Here is a 25,132-nt window from a genome sequence, read left to right as displayed (position 1 = left end):
TTATTACAAGCTTGACAGAAGCTAGGGAGTTAAACAGTTAGGAGGTTTGCTTTGGTAATGGTATTTAAAAAATAACCTAGTCATTTTATATCTGTTACATCTCTTACATTACTATTAATACATTGGTGGTTTTGCAAATTTCCATTTGAATTTTTTTTAAACACAGATTCATCGCCCGGTTCTCCGATTGGTTCTCAGTCTGCGGCAAAACCGGCACTCCCAGTTGGTGTGACAGAACGGGATGTGGAATTGTTCCGACAAGCTCAGGAAAAAGCCATGATGGTAATAGTACCGGACTACAAAGTCCCTCCGCCGGGCGTAAGTTGGCCTATGTTGATCAAGTTGACCCTCTTCTGTAAAATTTCTATCAGTGTTTTATGTGGATCTTGAAAGGAGGAAAGCTTTACCCACCCAATATTTTTCTTGGAATTTTCCCACAAAGATGTATGGAAAAATGGAAACTATTTTGCAATAGCAATATTTCCTGACATTTTGTGAATTTACTCCTACTTAAGGGATCTAAAATGAGCGTTTATTGCATTTCGACAGTATTTTTTGTGGCACATGAGAGCACCTCAGACCTATCGAATTGTATTCTGAATACGAAGCATGTCTTTCTGATATCAAATAATTTTCATTTTTTGAAAATCACAATATAGTACAAATTTTATGACAAATTATAAAAATTTGATATTTTTCAATTTTTGATATATAACAGTCCTCGAAGTAAATTATATAAATCTAATGATATATTCTTAAAGTGTATGTAGCAGGGAGGAAAAGCCGACGGTCAATTGAAAATTTTGACCTTTCATATTGAAGCTATGGATTTTTTCCCAAAAAGACCTAATTTTTTTGGTGTTTTGGGAAAAAAATCCATATCTTCAATACTGAAAGGTCAAAATTTTCAATTGATCGTCGGCTTTTCAACCCACCTACATACACTTTAAGTATAAATCATCAGATTTATAAAGTTTACTTCAAGTACTGTTAAATATCAAAAATATCAATTTTTAATGATTTGCCATAAAATGTGTATTAAATTGCGAATTTCAAAATTCAAAATTATTTGATCAGAATGACATTCTTCGTATTCAGAATGCAATTCGATATGTCTGATGTGCTCTAATGTCCCAAAATAAATACTGTCCAAACGTTCATACCCCAGCCCTTAACGTCCTAATTATATTTTTTCAGAAGTATTTATAGGTTCCCTTTTTTTATGCTGTCTCATCCCCTCGAAAATCCCTTATGCTGTTGGATGATGTTAAAAGCTACAGGCCCAGGGTTGCTCATGATTGTTCAAGATGTTTTTATATATTCCTGCTAAGTAGGATTGTTTAAGTAAATAAGAAAATAGTCCTTAAAATGAATACATTTAAAACCAAAATTAAACTGCATATTGATGCGAAATTACTAATTCCAATTTATAAGTTATTCCAAGGTATTTAATAAAAGTCACAAGTGAGCATTTAAATTGAGATGAAGTGACAAGATTAAATACTTGAATTGCCAATTCATCTTCTGTAAAGCACCAGGTATCTTAATATATTTTTAATGCAAATCCCTCATCTCCACGGCACCATAAATGCATACTGTTGAAATGCTAAGAAGATAGCAGCACAATTGACCTTGAGTAGTCAAATTGAAAGAAAGGAAGACGGTATTAATCAAATATCTACCCTCTGCTGGGAATATCTGGAGAAGAAAAAAATGACTGCATATTATTGAAAATGCGCTAGTGCTCAAGTAGCTTTTCATTAGTCGATGGGGAAAAAGATTGACAGGATTCATTTGTATGTAATTAGTATTCAGCTCATCGCCGTGCACTGTGTATCGGAAAATTTTCACGGGGTTTAATTTTTCGTGGTTAAGCAAGTCAATTGCAAATTTAAAACCCAGCAAAAATATTTGTAATCCACAGGCTTCAATATGTAGCTGTGTCAACCTGTGAATAAAAGAACCACAAACTCCATTCAGAAATTGCGAAAATATTTACCCTACAAAAAATAATGCGTTACTGAGTACTTGTATCATTTTTTACTGCCTGAATAATTGAATTTGTGTTGTGACTGGCTGATTGGAAGACACTCAAATTGATAATTTGGATAAATATTATTTATAGAATTTAGCAAAATGGTCAACAGCAGGTTGCATTTGTTTGTTAATATAAAATTTAAAAAGCAAATTGGAAATTAAAATACATTTTATAATATTTCTACCAAATTATGTTGTCTTTGGCGATGAAACATGTGGGAGGTGCTCGAAGGTGTTTAGTTAATTATGTCTAAATAGCAGCGTGGTAATGGTGAATACATGTGAAGGATTTTTTTTGGTTAATATTCATGTGATGAGCAATAGATGACAAGTCTAGACGAAGAAGCGTTTGTGATACATTTGTCTAATTATAGAGTACCACCGGGCGGGCTATATATAGTGTCTTCAAAGGCAGCTTTCAAATGCGTATGTGTGTGAGCTCATGTCATGTCAATCAGGGTGGAAAACAAGAGAGAAAAGTAATATCAATCCGACTCAGTCACGGTGGTTTGCATGATTGAATATACAGCCGTGTCAGAGTATTGCTATACTTGCGCGATGGAGTAGTCACTGGAAATATGTCATCCAATTTACCAGTGAGTGATGATATCTTACACAGCTAGATGTGTGAGCAGGTTTTAAAAATAAAAATAAAAACCAGCTGAATCATAGTAAGGGAAACAAAAATGGAAGATTATGACTAAGATCCAGGGTAAATGCCTACTTTTGTGTGTGGGCTATTTTTGTGTAGGGTTCATTAGATTTAAGGGGTAGGAATTAAAGTGGGGGTCAGTGCAAATGACCATACGGGGGATATACAGCAATCATGGGTGCATTTTTGAGTATTCTTTCAAAATTTTCAAAACAACCCATTTTTGCCTAAAATTTCTGGAAATTTGGTAAGAACTACCATTTGGTTTGAAATTTGACATTTTTGGGCGTATTTGCAAACAAATTGTGTGATGTCACAAGGTCAAACTCAGGAGTCCTTGTAGATTTTAACAGCATTAGAGGGCATAGACAGTATATGATCCTAAATTTCCTAAACTTAAGAACAAAATCAATTCACATAGATTTTCTCGTAGGTTTGATCTATTTTTGTAGGTCATACGTAGTAGTATTTCCTTCTGAATGAATATGCAGGGGAAACCTATTATAGTGTAGGCCATTTTGTATGCCTGCAATCTGCATTTGTCCAAAAGGTGCATTTGCAAGATAAAATGCTCATCTATACTGTACCCATTCAAGATCCACATCCCCTTGTAGAATTTTGTAGACGCCTTGTGGTGTGTTATAGTGTTGGTTGTATGATGTCCGTAGTGTGTTGACTGTTTGTGTAAATATTGAATTAAGTGTATAATGTAGCCCTGTATATAGACATAGCCATATTTACATCTTTTATAGTGTGTGTGAGAGTGAATAGGTGTATATTACATATACCAATAGCACATACTATTCTCTTTCTCTCTTGAAATGTCACATATGCAAGGTTGCCAGAACTTTTCAGCCCAAATCACGGTTCCAATCTCAGAAAAGTAGCCCAATATTTCTCTTAAACCATTGGTTTCTATGGGACATGAAACTACTAGAGGTCTTGGCAGCAAACGTTCAAAAGTTTTTCTTGACCATCGGTTTCTATGGGACAGGAGAAGATCAATGTCATAAGGAAAATCTTCAAAAGTCACCCAATTTGGCTACCAAATTGCAGGGGTTGGCAATCCTGGTGTTGATTAGCTATAGGGGTTCAATTTATTACACTTTTGTGGTAACATGATCAATGAATTTTCACCTAGTTGCTCTGTGTGGAATGGTTTAAGGACAATCAAAATTGATTCACTTAGCATATATTTGAATCCTGTACGAAAACAACCTGTTTATACGCAAGGGCTCAATAGAACGTTTCAGGAAATCCCAAAATTCTTTGTAATTTAGCTACATCACTCCAATCCGCACATCGTCACTGGTTCATCGTGTGCAGTGACGATGTTCGCATCCATGTGTGCATAGTTGGGGATAAATTCGCAAAGGCTTTCGGGATATACTGAAAAAGTGAATTTGTGGCACGGATAAGAAAATTGATTCTAGACTAAAATACTTCTGGAACAGGTTTTGCAGGAATCAAAATTGTTTGGTGTTGTTATCCATGCCTACTCACTCAATGCTTTAAATAATTGGGTCATGCTGATTTCTCTGAAATGTTGGTGACATTATGGGCTTATTAAGCACTTACCGTATTTCGTCAAATAGTTGCCCCCCCTCAAATAAACGCCCCCACCACTTTTTTCACCCAAGATGGTTCAAAAATACCGATATTTCCATGCTAACTTGTGTAGTAAGCTTACCAAGTTGCGCACATGGTTGATAATAGCGTCAATAATTGGCGAAAATCTGGATCAGAAACCCGGAAGTGAGCCAGAAGTCAGTGTTTCTAGTTCATAGTTCGTCATTTTAGCGTGTGTTTTTAGTTCACCTAATGATTTTAACGGGAATTATCATTCTAAAATTGACCTTGAATAAACGCCCCCCATTGGGAAAATGTAACGCCCCAGGGGCGTTTATTTGACGAAATATGGTATGATCATGTAGCAAGTCGGAGCAACTTTATTATCATTGCTGCCACCCCAACCATAAACTAACCCTTAATCCTAATATTAAACCTTAATCCTAACCCTAAACCTTATTAACCCTAAACCTTAATCAAATCCCTAACTGGAAATTTTTTGAGGTGGTGGCAGTGATAATAAACTTTGGCCAGCAAGTAGTGATAAAATAATCCATTTGTTAAAAATGGATAAATGAAGCGCTTGGTATTATTCTTGCGCATGAAAATATACAATGCCATCCCTGTATTCTATGAGGTATGCACTTACTCAGATCTGTTCAATACATCATTTTCTGTCCGTTGAGAGTATTTTGGATACACATTAAATTGCTACCGTTACCAACTAATAATTAAATGTGACTGAATATGAATATTTGCTTCCAATTCAAAATCAGATACTGTTTCAATCAAATGTGCATGCAGTATGAAGTATCAAATAACCAGAAGAGAAATTAGTTGTTCAAGTCACTTCTGCCCTAGTTAAGGGTTGCCATAAGTTGCTGTACTCAGCCCAATTGGGCTACTTTTCATAACCTGTGGAGGGTTCCTTGTTAGAATGGTGGGTACAAGGATGTGCGGCAGATTTTGGGTGCATTTTTAGGCTTTTTGGTATAACTTGCGATCGCAATTTTGTTTAACCTGGTTTAGAAATGGAGTGTTTTTTCACAATTTTCTCAACAAAAAAAAGATACAGGATATACAGGGGAAAGAAGAATTACGCATCGCACACTAGCACAATTAAACATGAATTTACAAATGGAAACATTACATGCATAGGCAGATATACCAGAGTAAAAACTCCGGACATACCTGCCTGTGCGGGGACTTGAACCCCAGACCTCTCGCTTGTATACAGGATATACTTGTTTTTAGTGAAACTTACGAAAAACATTTTCAAAATTGGGAGAAGTTACTGTATTTTTGAACAGGAATAATGTATTGTTACCAAATTTGGTATATTTGGGGGGATATGGTTTCAGAATTGCCACGGCAAATCCCTACCCAATCCAAAATCAAAACGCTCCTGTGTGGACCACGTCTCGGAAAGCAACACCATGCCCTGCTAAAAAATGGGCTACAAATATCAAGGTGCGGTGGTGGTTTTCAATGGCCAATTTTCCTTGATTTCACAGATTTTAACAACCATTTGTGTCTCCAAAGAATTAAATTGCCTTTTGGAAGTATTTGGACACTTCGATGTGTATACAGGAAGACATATCACGTCATTGGGTAGGAAAAACCTCCTTTGTGATTGTGGCCCCTGAACATGTTTAAAGCAAAACTGCCAAAAGTTTACATAGGAGGTTTTGCTTTAAACGTGTTCAGGGGCCAATGACACAAAGGGGTTTTTTCCTGCCCAACGGTTAGTCAAGTGGTCGGTCATCCACCAAATTTGGCACTTTCTCCGCTACAGTTAATAAAATCGCCCAAATTTTACGATTTTAGGTGCTTTTTCCATTGACTAGACATTGGGCTACTTGAGCACAGCCCACTGCCCCCTTTGGGCTGGAAAATTGTAGCAACCCTCCCTATATAGTTCCTAAGTAAATATGTCCTATATATATTTAACAGGGTCTGTCTTACATATTTTATATCTAGTGGTGTGAAAATTGTGTCAGTTATCTTTGACCTGTGTTTTTTGTGCATGCATGTAGTGCATTGTGTTAACATTTTTTTCTGCCAGCTTGCATTTTGTGATTTTTGCTCTCTATTTTTTAGCTTCATTTTTCATGGGTTTATTTTTTTTTTCAGTCTGTCCCACATTTGATAATCCATTTGTATTAAATGCCTACAAATTACAATCCATAGGGTATATTGCTGATCCATTAATTATCCTTTTCTGGTGCATTGTGGGATAGAAAAGGGGGCAAATTAGCGATCGATTTGCCCCTTTTCTATCCCACAATGCACCAGAAAAGGATAATTAATGGATCAGCAATATACCCTATCCTTATGTTTGAAGACTGATACCGCCTCAGGTTGCATAAGGGTAAAGGTATGATTTTAACTAACTTACTGTTTCCATTTAAGTTGAGCTTCCCTTGGATCAAGTTGTGGCCTGAATTTAAAGCCAATAACTTGCTTGATTGACACATTGATTAATTGCTAGATCAGTGTGGACGGGAACAAACAAACAGAAAAAGGTGTAATACTGTATTTCCTCTATTAAACGCCCCCCTTAAATTTAAAAAAAATGTGGGGGCAATTTTCCATGAAAAAGTGACCAAAATGCAGAAACATCCATACTATATTTCAGTAAACTTATTAAAAAAAAGTGCAGTGATTTATAGTGCGCAAAACACAGGCACGACGCCTAGACATTGATCCACAAGCCTCGGCACACTTATAACTAGCATTGGCTTCCCATGTGACATGCTAGAATGATTTTTCGTAACAAATTGAGATTTGAAATGTTTGTTGGATCTCCTTAAACCAAATTTTGGCCAATATATTATTTTAACATATAATTACTGAATGTCCCTTGGCAGCATTAACAAAGCAAACTGATGGTGCTGTCATATCCAGGGTTCACCATGTTCACTCTATGGAGATTGGGTCTACCAAAGTAGGCCTTGTTTTCCAAATTGGCCCAATTTGGACTCAAAACATTCCTCAAATTGACTAAATGTAATATGAAGTTCATGTGTGCCCTAGCTACTTTTCACTGGCCAAAATCGCAACATTCAGCCTCTTGAGTTATGTTAGTGATGCCTTTCAAGACATGGGAGAATTTGTTGCGAACAGTAAAAACAGGCTTAATGGGCTATTCTGGTTGAAATCCATACACCCCCTATGGAAAACATTTCCTTAATCTCCCACACAGAGTGTGGTGGGTTACCTGAAAGAGTGATTACATTTATAATATACACTCCCTGTGTGGGAGATTAAGGTCATGTCTTCCATAGGGGGTGTATGGATTTTAACTAGCATATAGCCCAATCACCGTTTCTGTCAACATTGGCGGGTGGGTCAGAAGCCATCCCTCCCTAAACTGATGATTAGGTAATCTCATACTGGGACGTCCAGAATCAGCATGTGCACACGCCACAGTTTTATTGAAATTTTACTCTTTTTGTTTGCAAATTTATTTGCTATAGATGTAGATAATATTAATAATACTAACTTTTGCTGTATCATACTAATAAATCATCGTCCTGCTAACTATCAAAGAGGGTCTTCTTTTCATGCCAACTTCACTGCCTGGTTTATTTGTTTTTCGTAACCTGCATAGTATTATTTATTTTTTTTATTTTTTCATTATTCAATATATATATTTTAAAATGCCTGGCATTAAGCTTCTGTATGCTTAATCGGGAATTGTATGGTTTTCACTTTTAATATTGCAATGATTTGGTGTTTTTTTTGCTTTGATATATATATACTATAATACTCTAGTATGAATGGTTGTGGTTTTTGACATAGATTGTGCATGATCATTATGCTGGTGTACAGTGACTGGTTTTATTTCAAGTGTTTTGATGTTGTCAGTTGTATGTGTGAATTCATTTCATTCATTTCATTCGGCTGCGAAGCAGGCGACTACAAAGTTTCTCCATGTACTACGATCTGAAGCCAAAGTGGCAATGGCATCTGGCAGTAGAAAGTTGTCAAAATCCACCAACAGTTTTTGCACATAAGACAAGTAGGATGTTCTTTGCCTTCCAGGTCTTCTTTTACCATGTAATGGGGTGTAGAGAGCATATCTTCTGCATGGTTCATCTTCCTGCATCCTCAGGATATGTCCCAGGAATCGTAGTTGTCGTGATCTGACAGAGTTGATAAGAGGCACAGTGTTGGTGATGGTATAGACCCTTTCATTACTAACATGGTCAGTGCGCTTGATGTTCAGCATTATCCTGTAACATGATGTACCAAAAGCGTTGATCTTATTTGCCATGTCAGTAGATATCACCCAGGACTCACAGCCATAGAGCAATACTGTAACACAAGTGGTGTGAAACAGCTTGACTTTTGTTGCAACAGTTATTGTTGGACTTCTCCACAGGTGCTCCAGTTTCCAAAATGCATACCAAGCAAGCGCCTTCCGTCGGGAGAGGTCACTGGTGCTAGAGCCCATCATGGAACCAAGATATTTGAAATCAGTGACATACTTGATGTGTGAATTAATGGGGTTTAAGTAACAGGTGTTTAGTCATCATAAGTCAAAATTGGGATGTTTTCAGATGTATATGTGAAGTTGACGCTGGACAGGAAAGAAGCTCAAGTTAAAAGCTATGGACAAATAATTTCCATATAATATTATAACAAATAATAATAATCAGGACCTCGATAATTGCATATGTCTTCCAGGCACCCTGGATGTACATATCTTGATAGCCATTTCATTTTCAAAGTAAACTAATGTACCTAAATTTTTGCTTGCAAATTATTCAATTTATACAAGTGAAAGTTCACACAAACGATACCAAATATTGTATCGAGTTCAATCAATTTATTGATATCCATTTTATAGTCAGTGAAAAATCCTGTTTTTTAAAGTGAAATATTTCGGGGCATAATTTAGTGCAGGCAATACATACACAATTACACATGACGTCCATGCGTCAATTAAATATCTTGCGTCACAACAGCTATATTTAGAAGTGAGTAGATATTTCAGATTTAATATCTTATCTGTAGGTGTGTGCATCACAGAAAGGGGCTGTTCCTATTGAATTCCATACACCCCCTATGGAAGACATTGCCTTAGTCTTCCACACAGGGAGTGTGAATTTCAAATGGGGTTACCTGAATGGGCGATTCCTTTTGAAATCTACACACCCTGTGTGGGTGATTAAGGTTGTGTCTTCCATAGGGGGAGTATGGATTTCAAGTGGAATAGCGCAGTTGATCTCGGAATCATCACTTACTCCGTATCGGCAATAATTACATGAAATTGCTTTTATGAAACTACATTATTGTCATTTAATCATTCAGGACAATCTTGCTGCTTTATAGTCAGTTCATGAATTGTTCAGTTGTGGAAATTTTTATTTCCATACTTGTTGCTTAATAAATTGAAATTGAGATAAAATAATGATAAGTAACAAATGCAAGCAAAATGAACAGAACAAAGGACATTCCGTGTTTACTCTATTAAACGCTCCCCTTCCATTAAAGGCCCCCATAAAGAAAAAGTGACCAAAATGCGGAAAATTTCCATGCCATAGCATGTAAGCATCATAAGTATAAAGCTAAAAACTGGCATGTCATGATCACCAAATAAATTGCATGGACAAATAATTATTGTAACTTACATTTCCATCCAATTCATCGCCACATTATAGTAGAATGTTCATATATTTAACTAAATAAATCACATTCTTGCATAAAAATGCACTTACAGATCTAATTTGGTAGAATTTTCCGATGTGTGATTACTGTATGGTCACCGCCAGATTGAATTTCAACGTAGAAGGTGTATTTCACGAATACCGGCAGTTGTATTTTGCGAGGTTTTTTCCTTGAAAATTCCCTTTGGATAAATGCCCCTCTTTTTGAAATTGTGTTTAATAGAGTAAATACCGTAGGTGGTTTACTTTCAACACTATGTGCCCATACAACTTCAGAATAAATAAACAGGGAAAGGGAACGGTGTCAGTTTGGTTTGGGTTAGTATAATCATTTCACTATTTTGCTCAATTCCAAATTAAATGGAATGAGATTGGAAGACGAGAGTTCTTTTTCCTGTTCACAGTGTCATTCAAAATGGTGTTTAAGGTTTTACAATGAAACAAAGTTAAAAAGAGTATTGATGGTTGAGAAATTAGTAGACAAGAATTTGTAATAACATGACGGTATTGTTTTGTTCAATCCCTTCATTATAGCAGGTGAACGCGTTGGATATTACAATGCCACTTGATTCTCAGGGTCGCTCCCCTGCTAGCATAGAGTTTGGCAAATTTGAGTTGCAGACGTGGTACTCCTCCCCCTATCCTCAGGAATATGCAAGGTGAGTACTGGTGTTGATCTATTTCAAGGGGATAGTACAGGAAGCCACCTTAAGCAATAGCTGCCAAATGACATATTCTTTATACAGTATAGAATTCAGAACTATAGGGCAGCTATTGCAGATGGGCTTTTTGTATGAAGCTCTTGATTTGTAGTAAAAGAAAGTAACATATATATATAGGTGACTATACATGACTGCATGATGTGTTTGTACACAGCATCAAAACAGCTCCTTACTAATGCAGTTGCATTATATCTATAGAATAATACCCAAGAAGACATATTTCATACAGCCCTACAGAATTATGTATGGGGACCAAAACTGTATACGGGTTAATTTTTCTTTTCAAAGACATAAATCAAACATTAATGTGTGTCTTTGAAAGCATTGCAAAGGTTTTGCCATGTACTGCCAAGTATATATCATCAGCATAGTTGCATTATAGTATTTTTACACTCGGGTAAGTCAAGTGACCTCACTGCGCATTTCATTGGGCGCAACTTCAAATTGCGAGTGTCATCGTTCAAAGATGCCTAGATGCGCAAGCAAAGCAGCTGCACCATCGCATTGTTTTGATGTCGATAATCTGACTAGTGAAACAATTTGACTACATTATTTGCCCCTCCATGGGATGAGTGAAAGGCACACATCTTAATCTTAGTCTTAATTCTGTGATTAGTTCACACTTAGGGTGGATAGGCTATTGTGCAAGTGTTATTTTCATGTGCAGATTTTTTTGCGCGTGATTTCCGTCAAAAGGGATCTTGGTGTATGTTCGCAAAATTCATGCCGTAAAAATTGCTGCTATATGACAACACACAAATGTGAGTTGTTTATTTTGCGACCAACCCTCTATTCGCGAAAATAAAACTAATGAAAATCACCAACCCATTATACAAGTACCCCTTCTTCATTGTATTAGTGTAGTTTTTGTGCTAATCCTAAATGGCATAGATGGAATTAGTATAGAATGCGCACTATCAATGGATTTGAAGTATAGAGTATAACATATTAGTGCATTATTTTGATGTCATTTTACAGGTTACCAAAGCTGTACTTGTGCGAGTTTTGTCTTAAGTACATGAAGAGCAGGAGTATTCTAACCAGACATATGGTGAGTGAAATGACTCATGGCAAACATAAACGCATCCCAAAAAGAAAGTATCCAGTTTGATTGTGGTCCATAAGTCAAAGATGTGGTCTTAAATCAAGATCTACCAAAAGTATGTTACAGATAAATTTATTCCGCAGAGTTTGATACCTCATTTGTCCAAATCGATGCAGAATTGATGACACAATGACATTTTGAATGCGATCACCTCAATTTCAAAAGTTGCAGTAAATTCCAATTGATTTGGCAGTGCTACTCAATATGGGGAGCGATAGATCAAGGCCAGGGCGCATCAGAAGTCTCGCTGAGAGCATAGGCCGTAGATGTCTGGCAATCACTGATGCAGCAGGAGGACATACCAGATATGGACTGTGAAGAGTGAATGGGAAAACAGTGAGGAAGGAAGAGTATAAAGCACATGAAGTGGAGTCAAACAGCCTTTAGACCGTCTCTGTTATTGTGTACCTTTATGAAGAATCTTGAGAAGCAGGAGAACAACATCAATAGGAATTACTGCAACTTTAAAAATTGAAGTGACTGCATTGAAAAGATCACTGTGTCATTAATTCTGCATCGATTTGGACAAATGAGGTATCAAACTGTGCGGAATAAATTCATCTGTTACATACTTTTGGTAGGTTTTGATTTAAGACACCCTTCTTTGATTTATGGATAAAAATCAAACTGGATACTTTCTTTTTGGGATGCGTTTAGTTGTCAAACATTTGGTGCTGAGATTCCTGCACAGATTCTTGGAACTTTCAACCATTTTTCCATCTGTAGCTGATGAGCAGATTTTGCGTGGAAAAATGTTGAAGTTAAGACCGTCTTATTTGAAAACGTTCTGAACTTTTAATAGTGGAATTACCTTAAATATTTGCGATTTTGTCAACGTGTAGGTAGTGTTCCTGGAGCGTAGCTTGTTTGCTAATTTCTTGGGTGGTGCTGTTCCTGGTATTCCAGAAAGCTCCTGGAGCATGTTGAAGGTATCTCAATTTTGCAAATAATCTTACTTGCATATACTTTTTAATTTCTTTCATCAAATTTAGGCAAAGTGTGGATGGCATCATCCTCCAGCCAACGAGATCTACCGCAAAGACGACGTCTCTGTCTTTGAAGTGGACGGTAACATAAGCAAGATATATTGTCAAAACCTCTGCCTATTGGCTAAACTGTTCTTGGACCACAAGACTCTGTACTATGATGTGGAACCTTTTCTCTTCTATGTATTGACAAAGAATGATGGCAAGGGATGCCACTTGGTGGGTTATTTTTCCAAGGAGAAGCATTGTCAGCAACGCTACAACGTGTCCTGTATCATGACGCTACCCATGTATCAAAGGCAGGGTTTCGGCAGATTTCTAATTGACTTCAGTAAGTTTTGTTATAAATGTTATTTCAGTTTTTGAATGTTGTAAATAGAACCCATGCTAGTTTGACAGGTAGGAAAAAGTGTATAGCAGATGCAACTCCAAAATCAAGTGATGTCTCTTCCAAATCCCACAAAGAATTGTAAGCCTAAAGGTCCGTTCATACTATGCCGCAATTGCGGTCCACTGCCGCACTGCATAATACTGCAAAAAGGTAATCGATATATCGGCAACGCATCGCAAAGCAATTGCGGCATAGTATGAACAGACCTTAAGATTTATTTTTATCTTTCATGCGAACAATAATAATTCTGTATTAAACGAATCTAGTTTCTCTACAGCCGTAAAATAGCTCACCTTTTGGGTAGCTTTCTGTCTGCAATTCGCAAGTTCTTAGTCAAGCCCATTGATTATTGATCCATCTGCTTGGAGCGGGAATCCAGAGTTTTACCAGAAGTACTCCTGTCTCTGTCTGTACAGGAGTACTTCCTGTTCAATAGCTGTTTAATCAACAGACCTGATGAACATCTTTTAAAAGTCTTGCTGTTAATCGTCAGAGGTGGCATACCATCATAGAAGAGTACCGACTCTGCCATGTTTGCATGTCGCTCATGGAGGGCACAATTGCGCTGGTTGTTTGCATAACGTTATATGCCAAGAGCGAGTGCCAAGCATTTATGCACAAACATTTGGAATGCTTGAAGACAACAGTTTTCTTTCCATTTCGGGCTTTGGTACACTATTTGTCCACCATGAGTGACAAACCAATATGACAGATTTACCATTGTGTTAAACACAGGGCAATTTTGAGTCGGTACTCTTTGGGTCTAATCTCTCTAGAAATGACTTGGACCTAATGAACCCTTCCCAAGTTGTTCACCTACTTTTTTGGTTGAAATCCCTATTACAGGTTATCTGCTGTCCAAATTAGAAGGACAACCTGGCACACCGGAGAAACCACTGTCGGATTTAGGCAAGGTTAGCTACTGTTCCTACTGGAGAAGTGTCATCTTAGAATTCCTTCATGAGAAACTAAAGGAGACGGATTCAAGGAAAATATCCATTAAATGTAAGTAATTAAGATCCTGTTCTTGTCACTCAGTGGTCAAACCTGTATCCTTGTATCATCTACCTCTGGCCACGCGTTTTGAACTCGCCACCCAAAAATGGTGGTGTTGTTACGCTTTTCCAAATCGAGACTCGTTCAAATTGTTACATCTCTGCTTAAACAAAAGGTATTGAAGTGTGTTTGGTGTCATTTTGTAGCTATATAAGTGCCCTAACAGACCTCCAAAGGAGAATTGTTTATCAGCTAAGATAGTGGAGTTAGAGTTGTTTGAGTTCAGAATGACCGAGGTGGTGGATGAGGCGGTGGCGGATGAGGCGGTGGCGGTATGTGCAAAGTCTATGGGAAATAAAGATTTTGTGTCTGTGCGTTGAATCAACTGATCATATCTTTGCATCCATATGGGCTACAGACATGGTTAAGAGCTCTTTTGAAAGATTATTAATTCTGCTAATTGTTTTTAATCATTTTTAACTCTTTATGATTGGTTTAGTCTATAAAATGCTAACTTTTATGTACAAAAGTAACAAAACTACCCGTTTTCATATTAAACACTGTAGTAAGCAATGCGGATGTCTTCAAAATCTAAAAGTTGCTGTAAATTTTTAATTACTTATCCTATCATAGTCAAAGTTTACATTTTCTGAGAGGAAATTTGATGAGGAATCTAAATATGGACTTATTTTTTTGTATGGGTTAGGGATAAAATGTTTCAGTTCAAAATATGTTGAATTGTAAAAAAATTTGAACATATTTTGGGACACCCTGTATTCCGAGATTACCAAACAGCTGTGATTTTTTTTCTTCCAGAGTCAGTAGGCTCCCCCTAACCTCTAACCAAATCAATGTTGTTTACTTTCAGTTTATAACTGCAAGTTAGTAATAAGCAATGCATTAAATGACCCATTTTTTATTTGGATTTTTTTATTCCACCCTGTATAACTTCAAGGTCACCCTGTACAGTGAGTTGAAATGTGTATATTTAAATTGCTTTTGCCTTCAGCTTTCCAAAAAATGTATACTTTTGCTAGTTTAGGGTTGATAGTTGTGGAGATATTCTAATTTGAAACTTGATTGGTGTAAAAATTCATAATATTTGTGATGTAACGCTAAGGGTGGCGAGTTCAAAACATGTGGCCCTCTGGTTTTACTGCCTAGTTCCACTATGTCTGGAGTGGCATCCAAAGCCATGTCCCACTCCCTGGTCCCACTCCCTGGTCCCACTCCCTGGTCCCACTCCAGACAAAACAAGTCACATGGGACATCACTTGTACCATCCTTAAATTGTAATAGTATAAACTTTATATAGATAACAGGTGTGCCCAGAGAGTGGTCCTTTTTTCAATTAAAATCCCCAATAAATATCAGGTCGTGATTATGTAACTGATGACAGAAAAGGGTATCATTTTTCCCCACTATAGACACATCAATAGTAAATTTTTGGACTTTCCTGGTGTGAAATATTATTATCAACCATGTTAGGGCCTACTTATGAAAGTATTTTAACCTTTTGATGTCAGTGAATCCAGCTTTGTAGTATAACTTTATCATCAGCCTCCAAAAAATATATTCTTACAGCTTACTTAAAAAATATTTAAACCTTGTGATCATGAATGCCCTAGTAAGGGCATAGAAAAGGGTATGAACCAGAAAATCTTAGCACGTGGCAGAAAATAAATTGTGATAACTTGTAAACTGCGATACATTACCAAAATTGTCACAAATATTGCTGTATAGTTGTTTGGTATGGGTTTAAGGGATAAATCATTGTCTCCGACTGCTGTTTTTGTAGCCAGAAATGATTTAAAACCTGAAGTAATGTTGATCGACCAAACAATTCTAACTTGTAGAAAATTTCTGACTTTTGCTCAGAATTGCTCATTATTTTTAAAAGGGCAATATTATTTTCTATCCTGGTCCTGGTTTAATACTCCACACTTCATCCTCTTGGTGTTGTGGTACAAATGAAAATATGATGGAACTTGTCCCTTTCAAAAGCAAACCCTTTTTTTTATTCATATCTGTCTCAAGTGGTATTGAAGTATAATCTTGTCTCAACAAGACAGAGTGAAGTGGGTTGGCACGGAGCAACAGGAATGTTACCCAACTCAACATTTAGATTTGAACATTATTTTGCTTGGCTTATTTTAAGTTGTGACTCATAATACATCTAGACTCTGTTTTTAAAGTAATAATGATTAAAGGTGTAATTTATGGCATAAAAGTAAATATTTCTGTTAGTCAAATAAAAACTTCATTCATAGCAGCGTCTGGATAGGAAATAGTGTTGTTCTATAATTTTGAGGTACCGGCATCTTCAAGCCACCATTTCTGTATTAGGTAAAATGACTTACAAGCCATTTTCATGATCCTTTTGCAGCCATAAGCAGAGCTACTGGGATGTGTCCGCACGACATTGCCTCCACGTTACAAAGCCTAAAGATGATCAAATGGAAGCAAGAAAGGTGAGTCCATCCAATTTGTGGAAGCGTTGAATGTTCATTGATAATCTCTATAATATAAACTAGCTTACAAACTCGATATAAACTGGTTTACAAACCAAAATTATGAGTTGGGGATTAGATAGAATAGACAAATAGTTAACCAGTTGTGCTATTCCATTTGTAATCCTCACCCTCTGGAAAATGACACTGGTATATCAATTCCAGTTGAACTATTTGGTCACTCTTCACTTGCCGGCAGAGAAGAACGGTAGTTGTTGACATTTTGAGAGCCTACACAGAGTATAACATGGAAGTGGTGTTCTGATAGGCTAATTCAATCATCTGACAATCATAACATCAGATCAATAACCTGATTGGCCGACTGGCGACTACGCGTCAAAAAAAAAGGATCAGCGCAGAGCGGCACTGATCAAAGCTGGCGTATGTCGCTCATTACCAAGGCATGCATGTTTATCTGAGCAAGGGATTGCTGTTTTTTCTCTGGAAGAGTTTGTAGGTGGAATGTTTTGTGTGTGTTTCATTTTAAAATCCAGCTGAAAATGTTAAAAATCCAGTAGAATTTTACATAATTTTGCTCCTATTTTTGGACATTTTGTTTGGAATACAAAAGATGTGGTTGAAAATGGTTGGATTTGGAAGTATAAAAATGGTTGAATTAGGCTCATTCTGTTTGAAATTCATACTCCCTCTGTGGAAGATATTTCCAAAATCTTCCACAGGGGTAGTGTGGATTTTAAATGGAAGAGCCCGTTTGACAAATTGAAGCACTTTAAGCCATAATTGCGGTCAAATAATCACTCGTCACATTAATATAAAATGTGTATGATTTTGATTTTAGATTAAGATTAAACGTGTATTCAGAATTAATCATAAAATATTGTAATCATGCCAAAACTGGTATTTTTTTTCTCTCTTGTTTATCACACACAGTATTGTGATACGTATCCGGAAGAAGGTGGTGCACGCTCACATGCAGAAACTGGCACAACTAGAGCAGAAACGCAAAAGATTAGACGTCGACCCAGAGTCCCTACGGTGGTCTCCACTCATCGTCAGCGGTTCAGCCATCGTAGAGGAGGAGAGAGAAGCTAAGAGAGAGGTAAAGATTGGGACAAAATATGACATATATTATTTTTATGATACTAGCTCTGCCATGAAGTGAGCATGAACATGTAGGATAAATTTGAGTTGGAACCTATCCAGATCCAAACCCAGAACCAATTTTGTGTAAGATCCAAGTGTCTTGGAAGTTGATGTAAAGAGTGACAAATTCATGACTCGGAGGCAAAAAGGATTTATGTCTGCTAGCTTCTGTGTGTATGATTGCATGTGATATGCATGAGTTCTCTCCTGTATAGTGCCATGCACTCATACAGGGAATGCTCACTCTATGAGTGACCTCACAGGTAGTGATACACAGAGCAGCAAAATGGGCATACATTTAAGCAACAATAAATAAGTTTATTGCTATTTTCATAAGACAACAAAATTAGCTTAAATTAAAAAAAATATTTTTAAGAAAGGGACATTTTTACCATGAATGTCAACCATCAAGTCATAATTTACCATTTCTAACTTGCTTGGTACTTACGCTTAGTGATATTGAAATCTGTGCATCCCTGACATAGTTATATTATATATTTATTATTGCCAACTTGGGTCTGATCGGATCAGATTATGTTACATGTGTTCTTTAGAGCAGTAAATTGCACATAAAAAGACAAGGTTAAGATATCTTGTTCTGATGAACCGGATTCTTCTGTACAGAGTATCCCTGAAAGAACTGTATCGTCGGAAACTGATTTTTTTTTTAGTAATTTAGTGCATCAACCAAATATAACTAAATAACCGATGTAGTTGAGGAATATATCAGCTGTTACATACTTTTTGAATTTTGTTCATTGACCACTCCGTTTTTTAAATTCAAGCATTTTACTTAACTACCTCATTTTCAATCCGTTCCACGGAGTCAAATATCTATCAATGACAATAGACGCCTTACCCTGATGATGCACAGTGATTAGCACTCCAAATACAGATCATCGATTGATATTTGAATCCATGGAAAGTTTTCAAAATGAGGGAGTTTCGTAAAATTCTTATATTTCAAGAACGGTGTGGTCAATTGTCAAAATTCAAAAAAATTGTGGTAGCTGATTTATTTCTCAACCACACCAGTTATTTAGTTATGTTTAGTTGTGGCGTTAAAATGCCCAAACAAGTTTACGACGATATAGTTTTTTCAGGGACACCCTGTATGTATCATAATCCAAGCCATAAAACCCTTCACCATTCTGTTTCACCTATTTCCATATCAAGGTTGAGAAGATGGGGGCTCTTGTCAACGATATGGAGAAAGAGCGCACCGCTTTGTCACCTCTTCCAATCTCGCCGTTGTCTCCGTACCGACGCTATTCAAGCAGTTCACGCTTCTCATCACCAGAGAGGATAGCCATGGCATCCCCTAGCACCTCAAAAGAAGCAGCTAGTTATTTTGAGGAGGCAGTCAAAAGTCCTGCAAAACCAATCAAGAGAAAGGTATGTAACAACATTTTATTGCTAGGTTTATACAAGCTATACATTGGATAAAAGAATGACTTTGACAGCTGTTTCACCTTCAGCATTAGGATTTGTAGTTAATATCACAACTTCATAGTATTCATCAAGATCAAGAAATATGTGACATGCAAATTGTACTACAGTACTACAAAGTACAAAGCTAACTCAAAAGTTGGAAGGTTACAAAGTTAAGCTGAAATTATACTTGATCGCATTTGCAGACACGCAAATTGTGTTCTCATGTGCAAAAATGACTTGGTTTTTGTACGCTGAGCATGCAAACGCGATTAAGTATAAATTTAGCTTTACTATGGCAAGTGTTCTCTGATATTATGAGGATAGTAATGTCGTATTTAAAGAAAAGTGCCTGTTATGTTGCACTTGACTAACAAATTGTCTAACCATGCACCGAAAATATAAATCATTCACCTAAAATAAATAAATCATGCATTCAGAAGAATGACTAATTCAATGTGGGGAAATGTACCTCGTATTTTTTTACTAACAAGTTCAATTCATCTTTTCACACATTTTTCCACGCCAATTCACACCACGTGTGGTTTTTATAGCACTCGCGACCACCAAGCTTAGAGGAGTTCACTTTTTACCGGGACGGCTCTGATAGCCCTCCCCCAGAATTGACTAAAGTGGAGGTGAGACTAAATGGGTTCATTTCTTACCGTACTCACTCACTCACTCACTCCTTTCACTTTAGTTTTTTTGCCTTTTCACTTATTTTCCTCTTGAGGGTTGTTTTGTGCATGTGGTCATAAAAACTAACATTAATCTTTGTCCAAGTGATTTCAAGAAAGTGTAAGAAATCTTGCTTAATCAAAACTAAAAACAGATTATACCCACAAAGTACCGACTTAAAATTACGGTGTGTAACCGTATGGTAAATTCGCCATATCGCTCATGGAGGGCAAAGAGTGTACCTGCTGCAAAAATCAGACAATGATTTGTGTCGAAGTGTGAGCGTTACAAAAGCTTGCCCACTCAGTGCTTAGCACACTGCATTTCACGCAGAACACAAACCACGCTCTTTCAATTGGATGTCTGGCTGCCGCATAGCAAAATTATCTGGAATTACGCTAGTTGCCCTCCATGAGCGACACTCAAACCTTTGGTTCTACCTCATGGGGGTACACTTTTTGCCCTGCATAAGCGACACACAAAATGGTGGAAACGGTACTCTTTGGTTCTACCTCATTGGGAGGTACACTATTTGCTCTCCATGAGCGACACACAAACATGGTGCATTCGGTAGTCTTTATTTCTACGTCATTGATATTTCCCCCGTAAGAAGTTATCTTACCGAGATGGACATACACTTGCCAAGTTACGAAAATAAAAGCTGTTGAAATCATTTTGCCAAATTAGAATTTAACGATTTTGCAATAACTCACTTGTAGTGCATGCTGATAAGGCCATCTTAGAATGAAATTGTGTCTCACAGTTTGTCGGAAATCAAAAACAATACAGACTGTTAGGTTATTTTTACATGTTTACATGTATTGTAATAATTTTAAAGATATCAATGTGAACAAGAGGGGGAACTTAGAAAGCAAAAATATCAGTGGTACATTTTGGTCAAAAAGATTTGATAATGCAGTCTATTTTTCAGAAAGCAGGAACATATGAAATTATGATGGTAGGAATACTTTATTAGTGTTCTTCATTGCATGATGCATGGCAAGCAGCGTTGATAGACTTCTTTTTTTAAGATGGCCTAACCAATAACCATTGAACGTTAGGTCAGTAGAACATCCCTCTTCTAGAAACAGTTCGTTTAGAGAGCTACTTTGGGGTTTAACTTTTCTTCATATTGGCATGTTTAGTTTTTATTATTAATTGATTTAATTCTATATGGTAATTAGAGACATCATTTCTAATTGAAAGACTGTAGAGGGCCTGTGTGTGTGTTTCTATTGATTGCAGTGCAATCTGTTTAATGAACTATTCCGTTTAAAATCCACACTACCCTAGTGTCAGATTTTGGAAATATCGTCCTCAGGGGGGAGTATGACTTTCAAAAGGAATGAACACATTAGCAGCTCCATTTGAAACCTCTCCCTCAGTGAAAGATTCAGGTTCAATATATCTCAGAGGGTGTATGTCATTCAAATGGAGCTGCCTAATGTGTTCATTCCATCTGAAATTCACACTCCCCCTGTGAAAGGTATTTCCTAAAATCTTCACGGGAGTTTGGATTTTAAATGAATCTGATAACGTTCACCTAATGGCACACCTGGGCTCCTTTGCCTTGGGGTAAATTTCATGTACAAATAGAGAGCTATTTCCTCTAAAAATCCCAACAAGAATTAAGGGTATGTGTCCTTATTTGCTGGTGGGATTTTTATAGGAGGGCACTTTTAGTTTGTGTCTTAAAATTCCAGTTATGTCAAAGGAGCCCATAGCGCCATTAGGCGAACGTTTACGGTAGTACAATGGAAAGTTGTTATCCAACAGTGCAGTTAAGTTTTAAATGTAATGTGTGTAAAAGATTACAGTTTTCTATTATATGCAAACATTGCACCTTAATTTGTCACAACCAGGAATATATATATTAGCATGCTAGTGTTTGTCATCTTGCCAATTGCCCCTCCTAAGTTAATGTATTTGTCAAATGATTCAGTGCTGCAATATTTGTTGTAAAACTAATAATTTCTTTGACATTTCAAGTTAAATAGAGAGAAATGACAGGAAATGTATTCTTTTTTTTTTTTTTTTTTTTTTTAGACAGCTGATTTTATTAAAAGTTTCTTAATACATAATACTGCCACTAATCAGTGACCTTAATGTACATTTACATGCATTTGATTAATTACATAGGCATTAACAGAGAGTTATAAGAGGATTGGAAAAAAGCAACACTTTAAATAAAAACTAATCAATGCAGAGCAAAATGGGAGACAGAGGAAATGTATTCTTGTATGTTTGTGATTACCATATCCGGTTTCCGTTCCATTGTTATCATATAGCTAGAATCAAAACTCGCTGTGTATTCATGTTTCGCTGTTAATTGACATGTCACATTAAAAGATACCATATGTTGGCATTCTCTTTTTAAGGCTTCCATGAAAGGTTGACAAAATGTAGAGGAAATGAAAAGAAATGCACATCACATTGCTTTATATCTGAGCAAGTGAGTTACTGAGGAAGTGGTGTCAATCTAATGTACAACTTCTTTAAAGTAATGGTTAAATGGTTAATTAAATCTCTCATTTACAAAAAAAAACACCTTCAAGGTTATCTTTCAGTGTGACATCTCCATACAGTGTATAATATTAAATGAATTCAAATAATGGGCCATTCCAGTTAACATCTACAACCCCCATATAAGAAATGACCTTTCTTATTCAATGGGTGCGTCTTGTAAAGAATTCACGTAATTTGATTGGTTTTCTGGTGTATAATATCTCACAATAGTTGATAGTGATATTAGTCAGGCGCTACCGCCACGCAACGGCGGCACGCTTGTTGCTCCTCAATGATCGCGCGATAATGCGTTCGCGTAATACACACGAGAACCAAGAACGCGATTCGGGCGGCTTAGATGTTCGTGATGGTTTCGTTCATTTAAAACAACGGGATGTCCTCACAAAAGTAACTTTATTTCTTTCTGAAAAAGGCAGTTTTTCTCATAAAAATTACATTAAAACTGAATAAGAATGAGAATAAAGATAGGATTTTGTCTTTTGCCTATCAATATCTGTCATAATGGATGGGCTGGCCAATATTTTTATCGTAGTGTGCGCCGCATCCACTACTCAAAATATTGGCCAGCCCATCCATTATGACACGATATTGATAGGCAAAAGACAAAATCTATCATTTATTCTCTAATTATCTTGCACACAGGGGGTGTAGATTTCAAATGGTAGGTAACTCCATTTGAAATTCACACCCTGTGTGGGCAATTTAATTAAGGTCATCTCTTCCATAGGGGTGTACATGTATAATTGATTTCACCTGGAGTAGCCCAATACAGTAGTATCTATTAGGAGCACTTTTACGTTGTATACTTTTCAATGTGTCTCCATCAGTCAATTTTGAAATTTGAAAAATGTGTAGTGGATACATCTCTGACTGGAGAATATAAAACGACCGAGCTGTTCCAATATTTTTTTCCCAAGTTTTCTACTTGTCTGACACCAAATCTGCTGAGACTATTCACACATATTTATTGCTACATTCCTTTGAAAATTCTCATATAATCTTACCTTTAATCCAATCCTGTGTTTCTGAGTCATGTTATTGGTTCCGATATATTTTGTAATAATAACGTGTGTGTGTGTGTGTTTGGCGGGGGATGTGTAAGGTAGTTACTACTGACCTAGTTATTGGAGTAGACATTGGGCCGGTTTCTTGAAGCACGGCTAGTGGTCAGGCTTCAGGCTTAAGCCCAATTAGACCTATATATACCAGTACTTACAATTTCACATCATACATGACCTAGAAAGATCAGTCAATAAAATGATCCACATTGGTAGGGCTAGCGTACTGGCTTAGGAAGCCTGACCACTAACCAAGCTTTGAGAAATTGGACCATTTATGTCTATGAAAATGTGTGGTATGTGTTGGAAAATAGAACAACATTTTGTAGAAAGCTGACAAGAGTACAGGAGCCTTATTGACCACAATATTTGAATTGAATAGGTCTTGTATAATCCACAAGACTATTCAGCTAGTGGTATCATATTATTTTTCGTAACATCCTTGTCATTTTATTTGCATGGAATGAGGCATTTTCTTGAAATTCACATGCATTTCTGTGTGTTCTCAGATTTGCACAACATTGCTTGCATGCACCAATTAAAGTATGTTCTTATACATAAATATTCGTTATGACTTTCCATTGTGAAGTTGTTAAGTAGCATTGCAAACATGGTTAAATGGTTTCTGGCTCGTTAATACCAGTGTGCATTCTTACATTTAATTTGCTTGTGTTGAGTCATTTCTGGATTGTTGCAAACTGCACCAGAAAAAACAGCAGCCAGAACTTGCTCAAGTAGGCTGGACATCAGTGAAGTAAAACTGAGGATACAGCACACTATTCCCCCTGCATTTTTAAATGTGACTTATCTTGGATACACCAACTTTGAGTGATTGTTTTCTGATTATCTGCATCCGAGTTGTAACATTCATGCATGAGAAGATGCAGTTTTCCTTATCTTTTTATTTGTTACACAAGTTAGAAACATCATTTTCTTTATTAGTAATAGGGTTTCTTCAGGGTTAGAGTGGGTAACAGTTTTCCTTATCTTTTTATTTGTTACACAAGTTAGAAACATCATTTTCTTTATTAGTAATAGGGTTTCTTCAGGGTTAGAGTGGGTAACAGTTTTCCTTTTCTTTTTATTTGTTACACAAGTTAGAAACATCATTTTCTTTATTAGTAATAGGGTTTCTTCAGGGTTAGAGTGGGTAACAGTTTTCCTTATCTTTTTATCTGTTACACAAGTTAGAAACATCATTTTCTTTATTAGTAATAGGGTTTCTTCGGGGTTAGAGTGGGTAACAGTTTTCCTTTTCTTTTTATCTGTTACACAAGTTAGAAACATCATTTTCTTTATTAGTAATAGGGTTTCTTCAGGTTTAGAGTGGGTAACAGTTTTCCTTTTCTTTTTATTTGTTACACAAGTTAGAAACATCATTTTCTTTATTAGTAACAGGGTTTCTTCAGGGTTAGAGTGGGTAACAGTTTTCCTTTTCTTTTTATCTGTTACACAAGTTAGAAACATCATTTTCTTTATTAGTAATAGGGTTTCTTCGGGGTTAGAGTGGGTAACAGTTTTCCTTTTCTTTTTATTTGTTACACAAGTTAGAAACATCATTTTCTTTATTAGTAACAGGGTTTCTTCAGGGTTAGAGTGGGTAACAGTTTTCCTTATCTTTTTATCTGTTACACAAGTTAGAAACATCATTTTCTTTATTAGTAATAGGGTTTCTTCGGGGTTAGAGTGGGT

General features: G+C 36.5%; 1 protein-coding gene across 1 annotated transcript in view; it reads left to right on the top strand.

Annotated features, from left to right (window-relative positions):
• LOC140159704 (uncharacterized) overlaps positions 1-25,132 on the top strand; it is a 115,299-nt gene that overhangs the window by 80,884 nt on the left and 9,283 nt on the right. The window contains 9 exon segments of the mRNA XM_072183200.1: positions 167-318; positions 10,468-10,592; positions 11,634-11,706; positions 12,753-13,077; positions 13,984-14,142; positions 16,520-16,604; positions 17,535-17,703; positions 18,924-19,142; positions 19,733-19,816. Of these exon segments, the coding sequence (XP_072039301.1) occupies positions 167-318; positions 10,468-10,592; positions 11,634-11,706; positions 12,753-13,077; positions 13,984-14,142; positions 16,520-16,604; positions 17,535-17,703; positions 18,924-19,142; positions 19,733-19,816 (1,391 nt within the window).

The sequence above is a fragment of the Amphiura filiformis genome, chromosome 8 (assembly GCF_039555335.1).
Source record: "Amphiura filiformis chromosome 8, Afil_fr2py, whole genome shotgun sequence".
Lineage (NCBI taxonomy): Eukaryota > Metazoa > Echinodermata > Ophiuroidea > Amphilepidida > Amphiuridae > Amphiura > Amphiura filiformis.
The sequence above is the reverse complement of the archived record's forward strand: the minus strand, read 5'-3'. Positions and strand labels throughout refer to the sequence as shown.